This window comes from Phoca vitulina, unplaced genomic scaffold (assembly GCF_004348235.1).
Source record: "Phoca vitulina isolate PV1807 unplaced genomic scaffold, GSC_HSeal_1.0 scaffold31, whole genome shotgun sequence".
NCBI lineage: Eukaryota > Metazoa > Chordata > Mammalia > Carnivora > Phocidae > Phoca > Phoca vitulina.
The window spans coordinates 23,530,046-23,553,827 of record NW_022589734.1 but is presented as its reverse complement, the minus strand read 5'-3'; the positions used below and the strand labels follow the sequence as shown (position 1 = coordinate 23,553,827).

Here is a 23,782-nt window from a genome sequence, read left to right as displayed (position 1 = left end):
ATTTCTTTGTGTCTTCCTCAATTTCTTTCATGAGTATTTTATAGTTTTCTGAGTACAGATCCTTTGCCTCTTTGGTTAGATTTATTCCTAGGTATCTTATGGTTTTGGGTGCAATTGTAAATGGGATCGACTCCTTAATTTCTCTTTCTTCTGACTTGTTGTTGGTGTATAGGAATGCCACTGACTTCTGTGCATTGATTTTATATCCTGCCACTTTACTGAATTCCTGTATGAGTTCTAGCAGTTTTGGGGTGGAGTCTTTTGGGTTTTCCACATAAAGTATCATATCATCTGCAAAAAGTGAGAGTTTCACTTCTTATTTGCTGATTTGGGTGCCTTTTCTTTCTTTTTGTTGTCTGATTGCTGAGGCTAGGACTTCTAATACTATGTTGAATAGCAGTGGTGATAGTGGACATCCCTGCCATGTTCCTGACCTTAGGGGAAAAGCTCTCAGTATTTCCGCATTGAGTATGATATTCGCTGTGGGTTTTTCATAGATGGCTTTTATGATATTGAGGTATGTACCCTCTATCCCTACACTGTGGAGAGTTTTAATCAAGAAAGGATGCTGTACTTTGTCAAATGCTTTTTCTGCATGTATTGAGAGGATCATATGGTTCTTGTTCTTTCTTTTATTAATGTACTGTATCACATTGATTGATTTGCGGATGTTGAACCAGCCTTGCAGCCCAGGAATAAATCCCACTTGGTCGTGGTGAATAATCCTTTTAATGTACTGTTGGATCCTATTGGCTAGTGTTTTGGTGAGAATTTTTGCATCCATGTTCATCAGGGATATTGGTCTGTATTCCCCTTTTTGATGGGGTCTTTGTCTGGTTTTGGGACCAAGGTAATGCTGGCCTCATAAAGTGAGTTTGGAGGTTTTCCTTCCATTTCTGTTCTTTGAAACAGCTTCAGAATAGGTATTAATTCTTCTTTAAATGTTTGGTAGAATTCCCCTGAGAAGCCATCTGGGCCTGGGCTCTTGTTTGTTGGGAGATTTTTGATGACTGCTTCAATTTCCTTACTGGTTATGGGTCTGTTCAGGTTTTCTATTTCTTCCTGGTTCAGTTTTGGTAGTTTCTATGTCTCTAGGAATGCATCCATTTCTTCCAGATTATCTAATTTGCTGGCATATAGTTGCTCATAATACGTTCTTATAATTGTTTGTATTTCTTTCGTGTTGGTTGTGATCTCTCCTCTTTCATTCATGATTTATTTATTTGGGTCCTTTCTCTTTTCTTTTTGATCAGTCTGGCCAGGGGTTTATCAATCTTATTTATTCTTTCAAAGAACCAGCTCCTAGTTTCATTGATCTGTTCTACTGTTCTTTTGGTTTCTATTTCATTGATTTCTGCTCTGATCTTCATTATTTCTCTTCTCCTGCTAGGTTAGTCTTTTTTTGCTGTTCTTTCTCCAGCTCCTTTAGGTGAAGGGTTAGGTTGTGTATTTGAGACCTTTCTTGTTTTTTGAGAAAAGCTTGTATTGCTTTATACTTTCCTCATAGGACCTCCTTTGCTGCATCCCAAAGATTTTGAACAGTTCTGTTTTCATTTTCATTTGTTTCCGTGAATTTTTTAAATTCTTCTCTAATTTCCTGGTTGACCCATTCATTCTTTAGTAGGATGCTCTTTAGCCTCCATATATTTGAGTTCTTTCCAACTTTCCTCTCGTGATTTGAGTTCTAATTTCAAAGCATTGTGGTCTGAAAATATGCGGGGAATGATCCCAATCTTCTGGTACCAGTTGAGACCTGATTTGTGACCCAGGATGTAATCTATTCTGGAGAATGTTCCATGGACACTAGAGAAGAATGTGTATTCTGTTGCTTTGGGATGGAATGTTCTGAATATGTCTGTGAAGTCCATCTGGTCCAGTGTGTCATTTAAAGCCTTTATTTCCCTGTTGATCTTTTTTTTTTAAGTTTTTTTATTTATTCATTGAGACACAGAGATACAGAGAGAGAGAGAGAGCATGAGCGGGGGAGAAGCAGAGGAGCAGGGAGCCCGATGCGGGGCTCGATCCCAGGACTCTGGGATCATGACCTGAGCGGAAGGCAGATGCTTAACCGACTGAGCCACCCAGGCCCCCTTTATCTCTCCTTCTATTTTCAGTGACAGCCTAGCTGGATATAGTATTCTTGGCTGCATATTTTTCTCATTTAGTATGCTGAATATATCATGCCAGTCCTTTCTGGCCTGCCAGGTCTCTGTGGATAGATAGGTCTGCTGCCAATCTAATGTTTCTACCGTTGTAGGTTACAGACCTCTTGTCCCGAGCTGCTTTCAGGATTTTCTCTTTGTCTGAGACTTGTGAGTTTTACTATTAGATGTCGGAGTGTTGACCTATTTTTATTGATTTTGAGGGGGGTTCTCCGTGCCTCCTGGATTTTGATGCTTTTTTCCTTCCCCAAATTAGGGAAGTTCTCTGCTATAATTTGCTCCAATACACCTTCTGCCCCTCTCTCTCTTTCTTCTTCTTCTGGCATCCCAGTTATTCTAATGTTGTTTTGCTTTATGGTATCACTTATCTCTTGAATTCTGCCCTCGTGATGCAGTAGTTGTTTCTCTTTTTCTCAGCTTCTTTATTCTCCATCTTTTGGTCTTCTATATCACTAATTCTCTCTTCTGCCTCATTTATCCTAGCAGTTAGAGCCTCCATTTTTGATTGCACCTCATTAATAGCCTTTTTGATTTCGACTTGGTTAGATTTTAGTTCTTTTATTTCTCCAGAAAGGGATTCTCTAGTATATTCTATGCTTTTTTTCAAGCCCAGCTAGGATCTTTATAATTGTCATTCTGAACTCTAGTTCCTACATCTTACTAATGTCTGTATTGATTAGGTCCCTGGCAGCCGGTACTGCCTCTTGTTCTTTTTTTGAGGTGATTTATTCCATCTTGTCATTTTGTCCAGAGGAGAATAGATGAATGAGAGAACAAAATGCTAAAAGGGTAAAAATGACCCCAGAAAAATATACACTAACCAAATCAGAAGAGACCCAAAACCGGGGGGAAAAGAAAGGGAAACAAACAAAAAATGAATATGATCAGGCTGGCAAATAGAACAGAGCCACACACTAGATTTTGGGTGTATTTTGGTCTGTTAGAAGAAATTGCCTCCAAAACTTTTTTAAAAAGAAAAACTTGTATATATACAAAAATAAGGGTAAGTATGATGAAGTGATGGAATATGACTGTAAAGATAAAAGTTGAAAAAGATTTTAAAAAAGGAATTGATAAAATATTGGTTGAAAAAGGAAAGAAGAAAAATTCAACTAAAAAAATAGAAAAAAAATAAAGAAAATTTAAAAAATTATCTTTGAACGACTAAAGAATCATGGGGAAAAAGCCATGAATCCTATGTGCAGTATTCCCCTAGCACTGGAGTTCTGCCGTTCTCATTGATCGGTAAACTTGGTTTTGGCTGGCTGTTCTTGCTGATCTTCTGGGGGAGGGGCCTGTTGCCGTGGTTCCCAAATGTCTTTGCCGGAGGCAGAATTGCCCCGCCCTTGCCGGTCTGGGCTAAGTAATCTGCTCAGGCTTGCTCTCGGGAGCTTTTGTTCCCTGCAAGCTTTTCGTACAGCTTTGGAGGACGAGAGTGAAAATGGTGGCCTCCCAATCTCCGCCCCAGAGAAGCCGAGAACTCGGGGCCCCACTCCTCAGTGCGCCCCCAGAGAAAAGCAGTCAGTCACTCCTGTCTCCCTGGTCTCCGGCAGCACTCCATGTTCACCCGGCCTGTGACCGAGCACTTCTGTCTCTGGCACCCAACCTGGTGTGGAGTCTTCAAACCCAGCAGATCCCTGCGGTGCACTTCTGTGCCGCTCCTCCCGGGGGAGGAAGGGGAGTCTCCCCGGATCTGCCGCTTGTTGGGTCCCTGCTGGAGGAGCAGGGGCCCCGACTGTGCCGCGGATCATGGTTTATGACAACCCCGAGCTGAGAGCCTGTGCCTCGGCTCCGTCTCTGCAGCCAGCTTCCCCGCTCTGATACCTGGGAGCTCTGCTGCACTCAGGCACCCCCGGTCTTTCTGTGACCCCGAGGGTCATGAGACCACAGTGTCCCACGAGGGTTCCACCCCCCATTTAGCCACTGGAGCGACGTCCCTCAGCAGAGCCGACTTCTAAAAGTTCCGATTTTGTGCTCCGCGGCTCTATCACTTGCCAGAAGCAGCTGATGGAGGCCCCTCCCCCGCCGTCTATCCTCCCGAATATCACCTCGGATTCACTTTTCCGCATGTTCTACCTTCCAGAAAGTGGTCGCTTTTCTGTTCAGAGAGTTGCTGCTATTCTTTTCTTCGATCTCCTGTTGAGTTCATAGGAGTTCAGAATGGTTTGATCCCTATCTAGCTGAATTCCTGGGACCAGACGAAATTTAGATGGCCTACTCCTCCACCATCCTCCTCTTCCCCCTCCTGTTTTGTTTTTTTTTTAAGATTTTATTTATTTATTTATTTGAGAGAGACAAGGAGCAGGGAGGGGAGAAGAGAAGCAGGCTCCCCACTGAGTAGGAAGCCCGAAGTGGGACTTGATCCCAAGGCTCCAGGATCACGACCTGAGCCAAAGGCAGATGCTTAACCGACCGAGCCACCCAGGCGCCCCTCACTGCCTGGTTTTTAAAATGGTTATCAGTTGATTTGTCTTGGTCTGATTAATATATTCAAAAATTTATGGTTCGTCTTCTTTTTGCCTTGGTTCCTGAAATTTGTTGTTGAAGGTTTTACCAGTTGTCTGGTAATACCTGGCAGTTTATGAACTGAAATATCTGGTATTCAGTGAAAATTAGCAGTGATATCAGTTATCAGGTGTCCAATCACAGAATGTCTGCTGTGTCCTCACTTTTCTTAACTTTAGCAGATACCAGTGTGTGATTTCTATAAACACCTGCGGCCCCTTCCCTGGGTTACATCGGAGTTAGAGCTTTTCTTTCTGTGGATTTCTCACTGCACCTTCCCCCGTGGGTCTCCTGTGTTCTTAGCCTGACTTTTACTCACGTGGTCCCTGCAGTCACTGGCAGATGAGGCCCAGAAGAGCATTTTATTATCATACGATGAAACTTTCCTCTCCGGCACATCGTATATAATTTAAAAACTTGAAGTTGGCTGGGACGCCTGGGTGGCTCAGTCAGTTAAGTGTTGGACTCTTGATCTTGGCTCAGGTCATGATCTTGGGGTCGTGGGATCGAGCCCCATGTCGGGTTTCCTGCTTAGTTGGATCTGCTTCTCTCCCTCTCCCTCTTCCCCTCCCCCACTCAAATAAATAAATCTTAAAAAAAAAAAAGCTTTAGTTGGCTAACTAGAACTGTAACTTCCGGTTACTTTATACACAATAGTTGTTATAATTAAAGATTGTTTACTCTAGAAGCCTGTCTGTTGAATTATCTATCTTCAGTTTTTGCCTTATTGACTAGTTCAGAGACCCACTACAGTTATTTTCTCTCTTTTCATCTTGCATGTGTGTGTTCACTTATAATAACTGTCCAACCCACAGTTTTCTTATATTTTTTTAATAGGTAGCAGAGAGAATATTTGAAAGAGATGGTCTAGGGGTGTCTGGGTGGCTCAGCCAGTTAAGCATCCAACTCTTGGTTTCAGCTCAGGTCGTGATCTCAGGGTCCTGGGATCGAGCCCCACATCGGGCTCCCTGCTCAGCAGGGAATCTACTTGAGATTCTCTCTCCCTCCCCCCCCCACTCACAAGCACATGCATGCACACTTGCTGTTTCTCTCATAAATTAATAAATCTTAAAAAAAAACATGGTCTAGAGTTCTAACATTTTGTGATATTAAACATGGTATTTTGAATGCCATTGAATCTCATTTATGTAAAAACTCAGTGACATTGTGTTGCTTGACGAGGTCAACCATTTTTTGTTTTTTTCTTTCCTAACAGTTTGTCTTTGTGATTGATCTCCTAGGTTTTAATGCCTTCCCGTCATCCTCCTCCAGCCAGAGTGGCGTTCAGCCCAGCCTCCACAGAGAAGAGCCCACTTCCCACAGTCCCCGCGCGGAGCCCAGAGCATGGCGCCCCGACCCCTCCCACTAGCCTTGTCCCCACTGAGCCCACCCCACCAGAGCAACCTGCGTCTCTGACTGCTGCTCCCAGGACAGGTAACTGTGAGAACAATACAGCTGGAGAAAAGTACAAAACCATGCTGTCGAATAGACTAGTGGCAACGTTAAGGTTTACTCGTCCCCTCCAGGCGCATCTTCAAGCCTCTCTCCTGCGCTAGACACGGTGCTCCCCACCAGCAATGAAAACATGAACTTTGTCTGTTCCTCAGTGATCTGTAGGGCAGCCAGTGCGAGGGACGGGTGAATAGCTGGTCTTCATATCCTACGGGAAGTGCTGTGACAGGAGCGACGGGAGGCGCCTGACCTTTGCAAAGGGCCAGGAAGCCTTTCCAGAGGTGGCGGTGCTGGGATAGAACAAGCTGAAGTGGGGTTGGTGTGTTGTGTAGGTCAGGGCAGCGACGTGTAATAACGATAATGATAATTCTGTTCAGTGAGTACTCACCGAGCGCTGGGCACTGTGCTCAGCGTTTCCTGCCCCGTGCAAGAGAATGAAAGTACAGGGGTGCTGTGACATTTTGGGAGAGCAGTCAGGAGGTCAGTCTGGCTGGAGCTGATCATGTGCGTGAGAGGGAAGGGCAAGGTATGAATCTGGAGTGGGAAGCAGGGCAAGATTTCAAAAGATCTGTAATCTGTGCTAAGGAATTTGTGCTTTATCGGGTAAGTGTAGAGAATCTCTGAGTGATTTTAAGCAGGAAAATGAAATGATGAGATTTGTCTTTGAGAAAATAATATGGAGTCAACTGGAGACAAGAAGATCCATTAGGACTAGAGGGAGTGGTTGCAAGGATGGAGAGAAGGAACCAGACTGAAGCGGTATCAGGGGGCTGGGATCATTAGGATTTGATGAGTGGCTACTGGCAGGATCTCAGGACTCTGAGATCGATGAGCACATGGGACTAAAAGTTAGATGAGCAGTGGGCTGAAGATAAAGGATCAGGAGTCGTCAGCAGAGAGGTGATGACTGAAGGCTGAGGGCACACATGGGACCTTCCACGGAGGGCAGTGGGTGAGCTTGGGAGAGGTCTGAAGAGGAACTCTGGAGACATCATTACATTAGGAGCTGGAAGACCAGAAGGAGCCTCCAGAGCTGGCTGAGTGGTCTTGCCAGAGAGGGAGGACATCAGGAGGAGGGCATGGATTGAGGGAAGGAAAGAGAAACTTCCAAGTAGGAAGATGTCATGAAGGAGCCAGGGGTTGCCGAGATCATGGCAAACACTGAAGAGCTCCCATTAGATTTACTAATAAAGGAGGTATTGGAGACCTCGTTTCCTAAGCCATTCTATGGGGATAACCCTCTCTGCCTTGTTGATTTGCTTTGATCCTGAGCTTGAGTACAGAGAAGGGTAATAGCAGAAGAGAAGCCATGTGGTGTTTTAGAAAGGAAACCAGCCTGGGAAGTAGGAGCCTTGGGTTCTAATAGGACCTATTGCATGGAGTTGTTAGAAGCTTAGATGAAGTGATCATTTTAAAGTCCTTGGAATGGAGCCTGGCACAGTGTAATCTGGTATGTGTGTCTGTTGAGATAAATACAATTAAATTAATTATTGGTGGATCTCTTATTGCTAATTATTCATATAACTTTGAGCAATTACTTGGCCTTTTAGGGCTCGGTTCCCTCATCTGCAAAATGATACGTTGGGACCAGTGTCCCCTCTGGGTCCACAATTGCTGACTTTCAGGGCAAAGAGTCCGTGGAAGTGATGGGAGAGAGGAGCCTGAGACACCAGGGAGGCCCCTGCAGCTGGTGTAGGAAGGCACTGGAAGGACAGGATACTGACTGAGGACAGGAGCGGGTTTGAGCCACATGGCCCCCCAGCATCTCCAAGGAGCTGAGACCTCTAAAGAGCACTCAGCTTAAAAAAAAAAAAAAAACAACACTTTGCTTTTGTCTGTGTGATATCTTGACATATCTCAGTTGTATTGTACAAGTGAAACGAATGTCCAGTTGCATCCAGCCAGTGGGTACATCAGTGTTGTGCTGGTTATGGAGAAGGTGAATGGACATGGTTCTGAGGGCCGGCTTAGTGGGTAAGTGCTTTTGATGACAGTGAACGTGGTTATGGAGAAGGTGAATGGACATGGTTCTGAGGGCCGGCTTAGTGGGTAAGTGCTTTTGATGAGTGAACGTCCCTGCTGCCTGAGTTAAAATCACCTCTTTATGGAGGTTGACTGGGTTTTCTCTTGGAAAGTTTCCAAGAGCAAGGCCATTAGCGATAATTCATGAGGCTGCTATCAGAACTGAGCGGTATGTGACTAATGATACAGAAACACTTATGATTACACTCAATTTTTTAATAAAAATAGCTCATCCCAGGGAGTCAGGAAGCACTAAGTCTGGTAAGAGAGAAAAGAGACTCAACCCACAGTACCCTTGTTACCCAACACTGTGCTCAGTCAATCCAAATCATATTTTCTTTACCTTGTCACCTCCCATGGATGACTTAAAATTTACGAAATCTGCCCTGCATCATAATATAGGTCGTGGTGCAGTTACTAGCCAGAGGAAAGAAGTGTCTTAGATAAAATCAGAGGGAGAACTATTATAAAAGTATGTTATGTTATCTTATCTAAAAACAAATCTAGGGGCACCTGGGTGGCTCAGTTGGTTAAGCGTCTGCCTTCGGCTCAGGTCATGATCCCAGGGTCCTGGGATCGAGCCCCACATCGGGCTCCCTGCTCGGCGGGCGTCTGATTTTCCCTCTCCCACTCTCCCTCCTCTCTGTCTCTCTCTGTCTCTCATGAATGAATAAATAAAATCTTAAAAAAATAAGTAAATAAATAACAAACCTATCGTAGGGCAGTAATATTACATCATTATTGTTTATAAAGGACTGTACTATTTCTAATCAACTTGTAGTGGAAGCACTCACGGTGTCCGCCGGCGAGAATCTCCTAATGACTTTACCGGAGAACCAAGTGGACCTGAAGGCTTTGGTTGTGCGCGCGCCCCCTGCAGGTGAGAGCTTGACTTCCCTTCGTGACAGCAGAGGCCGGTGGGCTGGTCGCTCTTCCCCGGTCTTCACAGGTTACTCACCGCACCGCGAGAGGTCGCGACTGAAGGCCGAGAGCGCTGACGAGGCTCTGCTGGTCATAAGCATTCAGCCTCACTGAGATAGTTTAAAATCGAGGAGGAGTGTGGGAAACTGAATACAGGACATGTCCTTCCACTGGTTGGGACGGAAAGTCACGCGTTGCTGAGGATGCAAAGCGAGGGGTGAGTTAGAGCGAGGAGAGGTGTCCCCGTCCCGGAGCCTGAGCTGTGCTGACCCACAGAGCCCGGGCAGATCGCACCGAGAGGCGACGGGGCAAGTGCCGCGCTCTGTTGACAGGTATTCCCCTGTTGACAGCAGGGCTCTGAGGTGCTCAGGGTGCCTCACGCCAGCTCCTCGAAACGTGGTGCTCAAAATGCCCTTTCTTCTGCTCGAGCAGCGCTCTCCTCTTCCCCAAACATGGGTGCTCTCCCCCTGACCTGTCAGAGGTCTTCTTTCTTAGGCTGTGTTCGTTCCCACAGTGCTGAGTGGTTCTCATTCAGGTGTTCCTTCACTCGTGCCCCCTACCACATATGGGTCGACATCGAAGCAGGATGATGATATTTGGCATTTGTCTGTAATGCTGTCGGCTGAGGCACTTCTCCCTTGAACTACTAGCATCTCACGGTGGGAGACCGCTTCACCTTCATACAGAAAGTTTCATCGTGTTTGTGTCCTTAAAGAAACCCCACAACAGATGAAACCAATGGAAATCTCCTTGCCTTTTATTAAAAGGAGAAGAAGTACCGTGGATTATACCAGGTGGAAATGTATATATACATCCGTAGTCACCCTGAAAGGAATGTCATCAGATGCTACGTGGGAGATCAGGGAGATGTTTTTCTTTCTTTCACTTTCTACATGTCATGAATTTTGCGTAAGCTGTATATTCTTCTGATAGAACGGAAATTAAAAGGGTAGGAAACCCTGCTATTCCTTACCTGGATGAAGGTTGGCGGCAGAGTTCAGAGTGTCTCAGGTACCCCTCCTGCTGGAGTCAGGGCTGTCATCCTCTTCCTCGGCCCAGATTGTGTACGGCGACCTTCCCGAGTTTATGACGACTCACATTTCTGTTTTTGCTCCCAGAAACCACCTACAGCTACGAATGGAGTTTAATAAGCCACCCTGTCAACTACCGAGATGAAATAAAAGAACGACACACGCAAACTCTTCATGTCTCTCACGTAAGTAACTGGAGGCTGCTTGTGTCCGCTGTTGAACCCTGAAATCTGTTTTTTGATGACCATCAGAAGAAGGTGATAAATGAATGAACTTCCTGCCGTGTAGACAGACAGGCAGGTGGTGAAAGAAGGAGACTTTCAGGTGGTTTTTCTTTATTTGAATGACTTGGCATATCAGCTTGGAGAAAAGAGGCTGGTTGCCCAAGGGTCTCTGTGGTGAGGTTGCAAAGTCTGTCTTCCAAGTCCCATTCTCTCTCTCTCTTTTTTTTTTTATTTCAAAGATTTTATTTATTCATTCATGAGAGACAGAGAGAGACAGAGAGGAGGGGGAGTGGGAGAGGGAGAAGCAGGCTCCCCACTGAGCAGGGAGCCCGACGCGGGGCTCGATCCCAGGACCCTGGGATCATGACCTGAGCCGAAGGCAGACGCTTAATGACTGAGCCGCCCAGGCGCCCCGGCCCTGTTCTCTGTGCAGTGGTAGAGGCATTCTGGTTCTGTCTGCTTCCCAGCAGAGCTGCCAGTAATCCCATTCCAGCTGCCGAATGCTTTGGCTCCAGGAGGTAGGCCCCTCACCAGAAGAAACACGCCCCCCTTCCGGACCATAAGGATCAATAAACTGACTGAGCTGCCCGGGGTCTGGTTTCCCGCCCGATGACTATCTCCTCTTGGTTCCTGAGACCGCACAGCTGGGGGTGAGCGTGAGCTCCCCTCTCGCCCGCGTCCCTGAGCCCTGCTTCTCCGAGTGTGGCACCCGGACCACCGACGGCCGCCTTGCCCAGCGACTTAGTAAAACAGCGTGATTCCCACGCCCACGAGCTGCTGCCCTCGGCCGTTCGGGCTCCGTGGGCGTCTGTCTGCCCGTGAGCGTCCGTAACCAGGCCGCGGGCCCTTCTGCGTGACCCTCGACCCTGGGGCACTGTCGGCACCGCTCCCGAGGAGACGCTCCCCAGCCCCTGCGCTCCGCTCACTTCAGGACCGCGGCTTCTGCGAGGTGTTAGCACTTTCTAGGCAGTGGACCCGTCACGTCTCCCGTGTGTTTACCTGTGTAACTTTTCTCTACGTTGCAGTTGTCGGCAGGACTTTATGCCTTCAGAGTAGCAGTTTCTGGTGAAAATGCCTTTGGAGAAGGATTTGTCAATGTCACAGTTAAGCCAGGTAAGCCTGCGTGAGAGAATGCGTGTATCTCCGTTTGGGGTGCCTGAATAACTTGCTAATCTGTCTTTTTTATTTTTACGTTTGGCTCTACTCTAGAGAACATATGCAACCATTCTCGTTTGTTCTTTTGTCTTCCTTTCCGAGGTCTGTGTAGTTCTTAGTACTTGCTTAACGCTGCTATTTAAGGTTGACCCGAGGGGGTAGCACAGGGCCGCCCCTTGGCCGTCTCCTTTGCTCTGGTCGCTCCTCCACCTCCCTTCCCCAGGACTCAGCCTCACCTTCCGTGGGGGGTGGGGGGGCGCGGGTTTCAGAGACGGTCCGCTGAGCACCTGAGCTCAGGCCGCCAGCAACCCACAGGCCAGTGCATTCGTGTGAATTAGAAGCGGGGCCCTTTGTCCGCGTGGGCCCAGCCTGCGCACCTGAGGCGGCCCCCCGCTCTGCCCGCTCTGCCTCCCAGCTGCCCTCGGGCTTTGCCCATTCTGCCTGGCTGTTATCCCAGCCAGAGCGGGTGCTGGGGGAGGGGAGGGCGCATGCACTCGAAGATGGAACACCCAGGTGACGGTTCTAGGAGCTGGAACTGGACTCCACTGCTCCTTGCCTGCAGTTAGCGCTCGTTCTTGATGAAGCCCTGGGTTATCATCACACATGTCCCCTGAGCCTGGGCTTATCTGCAGAAATGAAATCTGCAGACAAGCTCCTAAAACTTAATAGGAAAGTTCCAAACTGTTCGGAATTACTCTCCACAGTTGAGCCTGTAGGGTAAATGCCTTTTTTTTTTTTTTTTTAAGATTTTATTTATTGGAGCGTCTGGGTGGCTCAGTCGTTGAGCGTCTGCCTTTGGCTCAGACTATGATCCAGGGTCCTGGGATCGAGTCCCGCATTGGGCTCCCTGCTCCACAGGGAGCCTGCTTCTCCCTCTGCCTCTGCCCCTCCCCTCTGTGCATGCTCACTCTCTCTCTGACGAAATAAGATAAAATAAAATAGAAAAAAAAGATTTTATATATTTTTTTGAGAGAGAGTGAAAGCGAAAGAGAGCATGGGCAGGGGGAGGAGCAGAGGGAGAAGCAGACTCCCTACTGAGCAGGGACCCCGATGCAGACTCGATCCTGGGACTCCGGGATCATGACCTGAACCTAAGACAGATGCTTAACCGACTGAGCCACCCAGGCATCCCGGGATAAACACCGTCTTGACAGGATGTTTTAACCAACTTTTAAAAAGCAGATGATGATTTTATTGGGGTTACGATCTGTGCACACATAAGGGGCTCAGTGTCCCTTTCTCTGTCACACAGCCAGAAGAGTCAACCTGCCCCCCACAGCGGTGGTTTCTCCCCAGATGCAAGCCCTCACCCTGCCTTGGACGTCGGCCTTCCTTGATGGCAGCCGTGGGTACCTGTGACGCGTCAGGGCCTCTCCGCCCTGCGCGGGGCGAGGTTGTGTGGTGCTGTGGGTGGAGGCTGGGAGGGCTCATGCACCAAGGAGGACGCAGGAGCGTCTCTGTCGTTGTGCGTGTGGCTCACAGCCCTGGGGCCCCTTCATCACAGCTCTGTGCCGTGCTCATCTTGCAGTATGTCCCACCTGTCCGTGAAGACTTCCTTAGAGCCTAACTGTTCGATTCGGAATTAAAGCGATTCTTAGAGAATCTGCTTTTGACAAGGTGTATGTGATGAGCAATTGGAAAACCACGTTCACAAATATGAGAAGGGTTGCCTTCATCTAGGGTGGGTAGTGTTTTATTATTCAATCGGAGCTCATTCCTTCTCTTATATGTGGAAGGGGCCCCTGACTCCAGGCCTCCGTGCAGGTGAGAAGAGATGAAAACATTCCCTGCGTTTGGCAGTATATTAATATAGACAGAGACGTATGACAACATATGACAAAATACGTTCAATCTCAGTGTAACCGGTATTTGCATTTATGTACATTTCATCACAAAGCTAATACCAGAGCCGGTGGAGTAAAGAATCTTTGCCTTGGTTGTTGGAAGAAGGGTAATTGTCAGCAGCTAATGCGGCTCCATTTTGCAAGTCTGCAAATACACAGAAATCACACTGACCTCACCATCTGTGCCTATTCAAATATAAATACCCACATTTCCCCCCTTCCCAGCTTGAAAACAAAGCGTATTTTAGATGAAAATATTTACATGAGGAAATGTACCACATTTTGATTTCTCTAATGCAGGACGGCTCAGGTACAGGAAAGTGGGGTTATTAATCTGTCACTTGAACTAGTTCGTTCTTTCCCTGCGTTAGATGCAGCGGGCTCCCTTCCAGGTCTAAGTCTCTGTGATTCTACGCAGCACGTTGGTTTGCTCTCTCCCAAAGCAGAAAAGGGAAGTTTTCTTGTAGGGTACTACCTTTGTCTGGATTTACACCTGAATGATGGGGGTAGTAAAGGCGTGTTGTATTTATATGTAAGCATCTCTTAATTCTTTATCGGTCACTTCAGATACGTACAGAAAATACCAGGACGGTATCACGTGCTGTAGTCGAGATGAGTAGAAGTAGCATTTCAATATGGTACATCTGCTTGACTCCTGTTCTTCAAAAAGCAAGAGTGCCTGTCACTGTGCTTTTTTAAATTCACAACTGAGGAAATTCAGGAGGAAAATAGTGATGATAGTTTAGGGAGAAGAGATCCTCCTGCCAGCACATAAGACATGTCCATTGAAATCTATGTAATTCTATAATTCAATGCAAAAACAAATTTAAGCATGAAGACGATACATTACAAAATTTATGTTTTACTGTTGTTGCATTTCATTCTAGCCTTCACTTATTTTTAAATCTTTATTTGTGGAACATAAGGAATACCATGGAGGACATTAGGAGAAGGAAGGCAAAAATGAAGGGGGTGGGAATCGGAGGGGGAGACGAACCATGAGAGACGATGGACTCTGAGAAACTGAGGGTTCTAGAGGGGAGGGGGGTGGGAGGATGGGTTAGCCTGGTGATGGGTATTGAGGAGGGCACGTTCTGCATGGAGCACTGGGTGTTATGCACAAACAATGAGTCATGGAACACTACATCAAAAACTAATGATGTAATGTATGGTGATTAACATAACATAATAAAATAAAACAAAATTTAAATAAGTAAATAAATCTTTCTAGAAAGTACGGATGACACTAAAATCGTGAATTACCGCTGGGAAGAAATTAGCGGCCCCTTCCGAAAGGAGACTCCCACAGATTCCCCCGTCCTACATCTGTCTAACCTCGTTCCTGGAAACTACACTTTCAGGCAAGTGGTTTCTCCACCTTTGTTGTGCTTTCAGAACTTGTGTTGACTATTTCCTTAAACTCATGCCTCTACACTACACTGTGCCTCTTTTCATTTTTATCAAGAGGTCAAGACCGTTGAGGTTTCCTTGGGGGTTTTGGCTGGCAGCCACTCTCGACTGATAGGCTCGTGGCTGAGTGTGAATTGGAAGGGCCTGGTTATTGGAAGCATTTGGTTTTGTTCGTAAGGAATGGTATGGGGATGGCTTCCTTTTGCTGTGTTGTTATGTGAAAGAAATTTTGTATCTTCAGGGTGAGGCAGAGTTGTGTGATTTATGTTTCTTAATCTTTTTCTTTCCATAACTTTTAAAGATATAACTGAAGCATAATGAACTGTGCATGATTAAGATAGAACACTTGATGAGTTTTGACATGTGACTGTCCGGAAGACCATCACCACAATCAAGATAATAAACATGTCCCTCAACCTGGAAGTCTCCTCATGCCCCTTGGATTTCCATTTGTCTCTTCACTCCTGTCCTTGGGCAGCACGGAGCTGCTTTCTGTCAGTTTAAATTATTTTGTACTGTCTAGAATTTCACATAAATGGAATCATATAATATGTACTCCTTTTTACCTGTGTCTTCTTTCACTCTGCAAATGATTTTGATTCGTCCATATTGTCTGTCCAATAGGTTGTTCCTTTTTGTTGCTGAGTACTATTCTGGTCTGTGGATATACCACAATTTATTTATCCTTCCATCTAGTATGGACATCTGGGCTGTTTACAGCTTTGAACTACTACAAATAAAGGTGCCATTAACATTTACTTTAAGTATTTGTGTGGACAGGTATTTTTATTTTTATGGGGTAAATCGTGGAATAGTGGGAAGGTCAGGTTCTATGGTGAGTTTATGTTTAACATTTTAAGAAATTGCCAAACTCTTTCCTGAGGTGGGTGTTCCAGTTTCCACATACTCACCAATACTTGGTGTAGTCAGTCTTTTTAATTTTATTTAATTTAATGAATGGTAGTATCTCCTTATGGTTTTAATTTGCATTTTAGTGATGACCAATCATAATAAGCATATTTTCAGGTGCTTATTGGCCATTCATATAACTTCTGTGAAGTATCCTTTTCCTATTTTATTTTTTTAAATGTCCCCTTTATTTTTTTAAGTAAACTGCCCCAACATGGGGGCTCAAACTCATGACCCTAAGACCAAGAGTCGCATGTTCTACCAACTGAGCCAGCCAGGTGCCCTTCCTTTCCCTATTTAAAAAATTGTATTGTTTGTCTTATTTAGTTTTAAGAGACTTTATACATTCTTTTTTTTAAGATTTTTATTTATTTATTTGACAGAGAGAGCACAAGCAGGGGGAGGTGCAGAGGGAGAGGGAGAAGCAGCCTTCCCACTGAGCAGGGAGCCCAACGCAGGGCTCGATCCCAGGACGCTGGGATCATGACCTGAGCCTGAGGCAGATGACCAACCGACTGAGCCACCCATGCGCCCCAAGTCTTTATACATTCTGAAACAAGCTCATTATTTTATATATGTGTTGTGGATATTTTCTGCCAGTATATGATTTTTTTATTTTCTTAATCTTTCAATATCTTCTCAACCTTTTGGCTAAGATCAAGTGTATTAATCTTTGAAAGAGCAAAAATTCTACGTTTTGATGGAAGTCTAATTCATCAATTTTTTTTCTTTTGTTTCATGCTTTTTGTGTTCTAATTAAGTAAGCTTTGCCTATCCTAAGACTGTAAAGATTTCCTATGTTTTTTCTAGTACCTCTGTAGTTCTAGGTTTTATATTTAGATCTTTGATCTCTTTTGAGTTATTTTTATGTATTGTGTGGTATTTTTGAATGTTAAATCAACCTTGCATTCATGGGGTAAATGCTATTTGGTCATGATACCCTTTTTATATAGCGTTGGATTAAACTTGCTAATATTTTGGTAAGGGTTTTTTGTCTATCTTCATGAGAGATATTGGTCAATGCCATTCTTTCTTTTTTTTGCAATGTCTTTGTCAAGTTTGGGTATGAGGATCACTCTGGCCTGATGAAACAAGGTGGCCAGTGATCTATCCTCCTCTACTTTCTGAAACATTTGTGAACAACTGGTGGTGTTTCTTCCTTGAATGTTTGATAGAATTCACCAGTAAAATCACTGGGTCTGGAGTTTTCTTTTTGGGAAAGTTTTTGATAGCAAATGCAATTTTTAAAATAGTTGTAAGGCTATTTAGATTTTCTGTTGCTGGTTTTTTTTTTTCCTTGCATAGGTTTTTGATAAGTTGTATTTTGCAAGAAGTTTGTCTATTCCATCTAAATTGTCAAATTTGTTGGCACAAAGGGTTTTATCGTATTTTCATATTATCCTTTCATACCCATAGAATCTGTAGTGATAACTCCTTTTTCATTTACTCTATTGATGACTTGTGTTCTCTTTTTTCTGATCAGTCTAATTAAGGATTTTGTTAATTTTGTTTATCTTTTCAAAGAACCCCTAACTAGAGCTGTGTTAATTTTGTCTATTTTCTAATTTGTTGGTTTCTGCTCTTATCTTTATTATTTCTTTACTTTTATTTACTTTTGATTTACTTTGCTTTTCTTCTAAATTCTTAGAGTAGAATCTTGGATCATTCATATTAAATCTTCCTTAAGGGTGCCTGGGTGGCTCAGTTGGTTAAGCGACTGCCTTTGGCTCAGGTCATGATCCTGGAGTCCCGGGATCGAGTCCCGCATCGGGCTCCCTGCTCAGCAGGGAGTCTGCTTCTCCCTCTCCTGCTCCCCCCTCTTGTGCTGTCTCTCTCTCACTCTCTCAAATAAATAAATAAAACCTTAAAAAAAAAAAAATAAATAAATCTTCCTTAAATGTCTATCAAGCCTTTAAAACTATAATTTTTCTCTAAGTACTCTTTAATTGTATCCCACATATTTTGGATTATTATATTTTTAAGGTCTTTAAGAATTTAATGATTTCAAAGAAATCCATCTATCCATGCATCCATATATCTATGAATCTTCTGAAGTCTGACTAGGGTAAGAAATTCCCAGGCATCTGATTGGATTCATCTTTGACTAAAAAGTTCACAGAGGTGCTCTAGAGTATTTTACATTGTACATGTGTTGTGAAAACGTTTATTTGAAATCTCAGCTTAAGAAGTAGCTTACCCCATTAGGATGGCTTATTATTTAAAAAATGGAAAGTAAGTGTTGGTGAGGATATGGTGAAATGGGAACCCTTGGGCACTGCTGGTGGGAAAGTAAAATGGTGCACCTGCGCAGAGAATAGTTTGTTAGTTCCTCAAAATATTAAGCATAGAATTACCATGTCTGTATCTTGCTTCTAGATAGAGAAGAACTTGCTTCTAGATAGAGATAGAACCCCAAGGAATTGACAGCAGGGACTCAAACAGATACTTGTACACTCATATTGTATATGTTCATGCCACTTTATGAGGTTCTTTTGATTCTTTTTTTTATTTCAAGTTTTTATTTAAGTTCTAGTTAGCTAACATATAATGTAGTATTGGTTTCAGGAGAATTCAGTGATTCATCAGTCTCATATAACACCCAGTGCTCATTATATCACATGCCCTCCTTAATGCCCATCACCCAGTTACCCCATCCCCCCACCCCCTCCCCTCCAGCAACCCTCAGCTTGTTCTCTATAGTTGAGATTCTCTCATGGTTTGCCTCCCTCTCTTTTCATTTCTTTTCTTCCTTCCCCTATGTTCATCTGTTTGTTTCTTAAATTCCTCATATGACTGAAATCATATGATTTTGTTTTTCTCTGACTTATTTCACTTAGCATTGTACTTTCTAGCTCCATCCACATCATTACAAATGGCAAGAATTCATCCTTTTTGATGGCTGAGTAATATTCCATTATATATATACCACATCTGCTTTATCCATTCATCAGCCAATGGACATTTGGACTGCTTCCATAATTTGGCTATTGTTGATAATATTGCTATGAACAATGGGGTGCATGTGCCCCTTTGAATTAGTATTTTTGTATCCTTTGGATAAATACCTAATAGTGTACTTGCTGGATCATAATGTTGTCCTATATTTAACCTTTTGAGGAAATCTACTGTTTTCCAGGGTGGCTGTACCAGTTTGCATTCCCATCAACAGTGTAGGAGTGTTCCCCTTTCTCCACATCCTCACCAACATCTCTTGTTCCCTGAGTTGTTAATTTTAGCCATTCTGACTGGTGTGAGGTGGTATCTCATTGAGGTTTTGATTTGGATTTCCCTGATGAAGAGTGATGTTGAGCATCTTTTCCTGTGTCTATTGTCCATTTGTATGTCTTCTTTGGAGAAATGTCTGTTCATGTCTTCTGCCCATTTCTTAACTGGTTTATTTATTTGTTTTTTGGCATTGACTTTGATAAGTTCTTTAAAGATTTTGGATACAGCCCTTTATCTGATAATGTCGTTTGCAAATATCTTCTCCCATTCTGTAGGTTGCCTTTTAGTCTTGTTGATTCTTTCCTTTGCTGTGCAGAAGCTTTTTATCTTGATGAAATCCCAATAGTTCATTTTTGCCTTTGTTTCCCTTGCCTCCGGAGACGTGTCTAGGGACAAGTTGCTCTGGCCGAGGTCACAGAGGCCACAGGTGTTCTCCTCTAGACTTTTTTTTTAAAGATTTTATTTATTTATTTGACAGAGAAACAGCAAGAGAAGGAACACAAGCCGGGGGAGTGGGGGAGGGAGAAGCAGGCTTCCCGCCGAGTAGGGAGCCCGATGCGGGGCTCAATCCCAGGGCCCTGGGATCATGACCTGAGCTGAAGGCAGATGCTTAACGACTGAGCCACCGAGGCGCCCCTCTCCTCTAGGATTTTGATGGATTCCTGTCTTACATTTAGGTCTTTCATCCATTTTGAGTTTATTTTTGTGCATGGTGTAAGAAAGCGGTCCAGTTTGATTCTTCTGCGTGGGGCTGTCCAATTTTCCCAACACCCTTTTCTGAAGTGACTATCTTTTTTCCATTGGATATTCTTTCCTGCTTTGTTGGAGATTAGTGGATCATAGAGTTGAGGGTCCATTTCTGGGCTCTCTATTCTGTTCCATTGATCTATGTGTCTGTTTTTGTGCCAGTACCATACTGTCTTGATGATGACAGCTTTGTAATAGAGCTTGAAGTCCGGAGTTGTGATGCCGCCAGCTTTGCTTTGCTTTCTCAAGATTGCTTTGACTATTCGGGGTCTCTTGTGGTTCCCATACAAGTTTTAGGATTATTTGTTCTAGCTCTGTGAAAAATTCTGGTGGTATTTTGATAGGGATTGCATTAAATGTGTAGATTGCTTTGGGTAGTATAGACATTTTAACAATATTTGTTCTTCCAATCCATGAGCATGGAATGTTTTTCCATTTCTTTGTGTCATCTTTGATTTCTTTCATAAGTGTTCCGTAGTTTTCAGAGTACAGGTCTTTTAACTCTTTGTTTAGGTTTATTCCTAGGTTATCTTATGGTTTTTGGTGCAATTGTAAATGGGATTGACTCCTTAATTTCTCTTTCTGCTGCTTCATTATTGGTGTATAGAAATGCAACAGACTTCTGTGTGCTGATTTTATATCCTGAGACTTTACGGAATTCCTGTACCAGTTCTAGCAATTTTTTTGGTGGAGTATTTCATTTCTACATAGAGTATCATGTCATCTGTCAATAATGAAAGTTTGACTTCTTCCTTGCCAATTTGGATGACTTTTATCTTTTTGTTGTCTGATTGCTGTAGCTAGGACTTCTAGTACTATGTTAAATCACAGTGGTGATAGTGGACATTCCTTTCTTCCTGACCATAGAGGAAAAGCTCTCAATTTTTCCCCATTGAGGATGATATTAGCTGTGGGTTTTTCATATATGGCCTTCATTATGTTAAGGTATGTTCCCTCTGTCCCTACTTTTTTGAGGGCTTTTATCATGAATGATTGTTGTACTTTGTCCAATACTTTTTCTGCATCCTTTGACAGTATCATATGGTTCTTATTCTTTCTTTTATTAATGTGGTCAATTAATCACATTGATTGATTTGCAAATACTGAACCACCCTTGCAGCCACCAGGAATAAATCCCACTTGACTGTGGTGAGTGATTCTTCTAAAGTACTGTTGGATTCAGTTTTTAGTATTTTATTGAGAATTTTGCATCCATGCTCATCAGGGATTATGGCCTGTAGTTCTCTTTTATAGTGGAGTCTTTATCTGGTTTTACTGTCAGGGTAATGCTGGCCTCATAGAATGAGTTTGGAAGTTTTCTTTCTGTTTCTATTTTCTGGAACAGTTTGAGAAGAATAGCTATTAACTCTTCTTTAAATGTTTGGTAGAATTCCCCTGGGAAGCCATCTGGCCCTGGACTTTGGTTTGTGGGGAAATTTTTAATTACTGCTTCAATTTCCTTGCTGGTTATGGGTCTGTTCAAGTTTTCTATTTCTTCCTGTTTCAGGTTTGGTAGTTCGTACGTTTCTGGGAATTTATCCATTTCTTCCAGGTTGTCCAGTTTGTTGGCCTATAGTTTTTCACAGTATTCTCTTATACTTTTTTTGTATTTCTTTGGTGTTGGTTGTTATTTCCCCCCTCTCATTTGTGATTTTATTTAATTGGATCCTTTCTCTTTTATTTTTGGTAAGTCTGGCAGGGAGTTTATCAATTTTAGTAATTATTTCAGAGAACTACATCCTGGTTTCATTGATCTGTTCTGTTGTTTTTTTAGTTTCTATATCATTTATTTCTGCTCTAATCTTTAATTCCCTTCGCCTGCTGGATTTAGGCTTTATTTGCTGTTCCTTTTCTAGCTCCTTTAGGTCTAAGATTAGGTTGTGTATTTGAGATTTTTCTTGCTTCTTGAGGAAAGCCTGTATCACTATATACTTACCTTTGCTACATCCCAAAAGTTTTGGACTGTTGTGTTTTTATTTTCTTTTGCTTCCATGTATTTTTTTAAATTTCTTCTTTAATTTCCTGGTTAACCCATTCATTCTTCAGTAAGATGTTCTTTAACCTCCGTGTATTTGTGGTCTTTCCCAATTTTTTCTTGTGGTTGACTTCAAGTTTCATAGTATTGTGGTCTGAAAATATACATGGTATGATCTCAATCTTTTTGTATTTGTTGAGGGCTGATTTGTGACCTAGTATGTGATCTATTCTGGAGAATGTTCCATGTGCACTCAAGAAGAATGTGCATTCTGCTGCTTTAGGATGAAATGTTCTGAATATATCTGTTAAATCCATCTGGTTCAGTGTGTCATTCAAAGCCATTGTTTTTTTGTTGATCTGCTTAGATGAATTGTCCATTGATTTAAGTGGGGTGTTAAAGTTCTCTATTATTATTGTATTGTTATCAATGAGTTTCTTTATGTTTGTTGTTAATTGATATATATATATATTTGGGGTTCCCAAGTTGGGGGCATATTTACAATTGTTAGATCTTCTTGATGGATAGAACCTTTAATTATGATATAGTGCCCTTATTCATCTCTTGTTACAGTCTTTTTTTTTTTTTTTTTTTTAAGACTTTATTTGCAGGGAGAGACAAAGCGAGAGAAGGAACACAAAAAGGGGGAGTGGGAGAGGGAGAAGCAGGCTTCCCGCCGAGCAGGGAGCCCGATGTGGGACTCGATCCCAGGACCCTGGGACCATGACCTGAGCCGAAGGCAGACGCCCAACGACTGAGCCACCCAGGCGCCCCCAGTCTTTGTTTTAAACTCTAGTTTGTCTGACATAAGTATGGCTACTCTGGCTTTCTTTTGATGCTCATAAGCATGATAGATGGTTCTCCAACCCCTCGGTTTGAATCTGCAGGTGTCTTTACGTCTAAAATGAGTCTCTTATAGACAGTATATAGATGAGTCTTGTTTTTTTTATCCATTCTGATATCCTGCTTCTCTTTATTGGAGCATTTAGTCCATTTACGTTCAGAATGATTATTGGGAGATATGCAGTTAATGCCATTGTGTTACCTGTAAAGTCATTGTTTTTTGGAGATTTTCTCTTTTCCTTTCTAGTCTTTGTTGTTTTCGGTCTTTCTTTCCCACTGTTGCTTTTGGTTTTTCTTCCCCACTCAAAAGAGTCCACTTTTATATTTCTTGCAGGGCTGGTTTGTTGTTCACGAACTCCTTTAGTTTTTGTTTGTCTGGGAAACTCTTTATCTCTCCTTCTGTCCTGAATGACAGCCTTGCTGGATAAAGTGTTCTTGGCTGCATATTTTTCTCATTCAGCATGTTGAATGTATCATGCCACTCTCTTCTGGCCTGCCGAGTTTCTGTGGATAGATCAGCTGCTAACCGTATTTGTCTTCCCTTGCTGCTTTTAGGATTTTTTCCTTATCTCTGTATTTTGAAAATTTTACTGTGATATATCTTAGAGTTGGCCTGCTTTTGTTGATTTTGATGGGAGTTATCTGTGCCTCCTGTATTGAGTGTTTCTTTCCATAGATTAGGGAAGTTTTCAACTATAATTTGCTCAAATAAACCTTGTGTCCCTTTTCCCACTCTTCTTCTGGGACTTCTATGATATGAATGATATTGCCCTTTATGGAGTTGCTGAGTTCCCTAATTCTACACTCATGATCCAATATTTTTCTTTCCCTCTTCTTTTCAGCTTCATTATTTTCCATAATTTTGTCTTTTATGTCACCTATTCTCTCCTCTGCTTCTTCGATCCTTGTGGTCATTACATCCAGTCACTTTCGCATCTCAGTTACAGCATTTTTTATTTTAGCCTGAGTAGTTTTTAGGTCTTTTATCTCTGTGGTAAGGGACTCCCTGATACCTTCTATGCTTTTCTCAAGCCCAGCTAGTATCCTTATGATTGTTGTTTTCAATTCTGGAGCAGGCATATTGTTTATATCTGTTTTGATTAGGTCCCTGGCGTGTCCTTTTCTTGTTCTTCCTTTTGGGATGATTTCCTCTGTGTTGGCATTTTGGCTAGGTCTGTATCTTCTTCTTTGTGTTAGGAAAGCCTGTTACGTTTCCTGCTCCTGAGAGTAATGGCTTATTAAGAAGAGGTCATATACCTCAGCCGCAGCAACTTCTTCCTAGAAACATCGCCAAAGGCAAGGGAAGCAAGGGCAAAAATGAACTATTGGGACTTCATCAAGATAAAAAGCTTTTGCA

At 43.2% G+C, this 23,782-nt stretch overlaps 1 protein-coding gene across 3 annotated transcripts in view; it reads left to right on the top strand.

Moving 5' to 3' along the window:
• The window catches only part of KIAA0319 (KIAA0319 ortholog), a 99,013-nt gene that overhangs the window by 48,947 nt on the left and 26,284 nt on the right, over window positions 1-23,782 (top strand). For all 3 annotated transcript variants that reach the window (XM_032424720.1, XM_032424717.1, XM_032424718.1), the window contains exons 4-9: window positions 5,909-6,101; window positions 8,923-9,021; window positions 10,181-10,278; window positions 11,343-11,430; window positions 12,725-12,817; window positions 14,548-14,677. In XM_032424720.1, coding sequence (XP_032280611.1) covers window positions 5,909-6,101; window positions 8,923-9,021; window positions 10,181-10,278; window positions 11,343-11,430; window positions 12,725-12,817; window positions 14,548-14,677 — 701 coding nt within the window. The remainder of the gene's footprint in view (window positions 1-5,908; window positions 6,102-8,922; window positions 9,022-10,180; window positions 10,279-11,342; window positions 11,431-12,724; window positions 12,818-14,547; window positions 14,678-23,782) is intronic.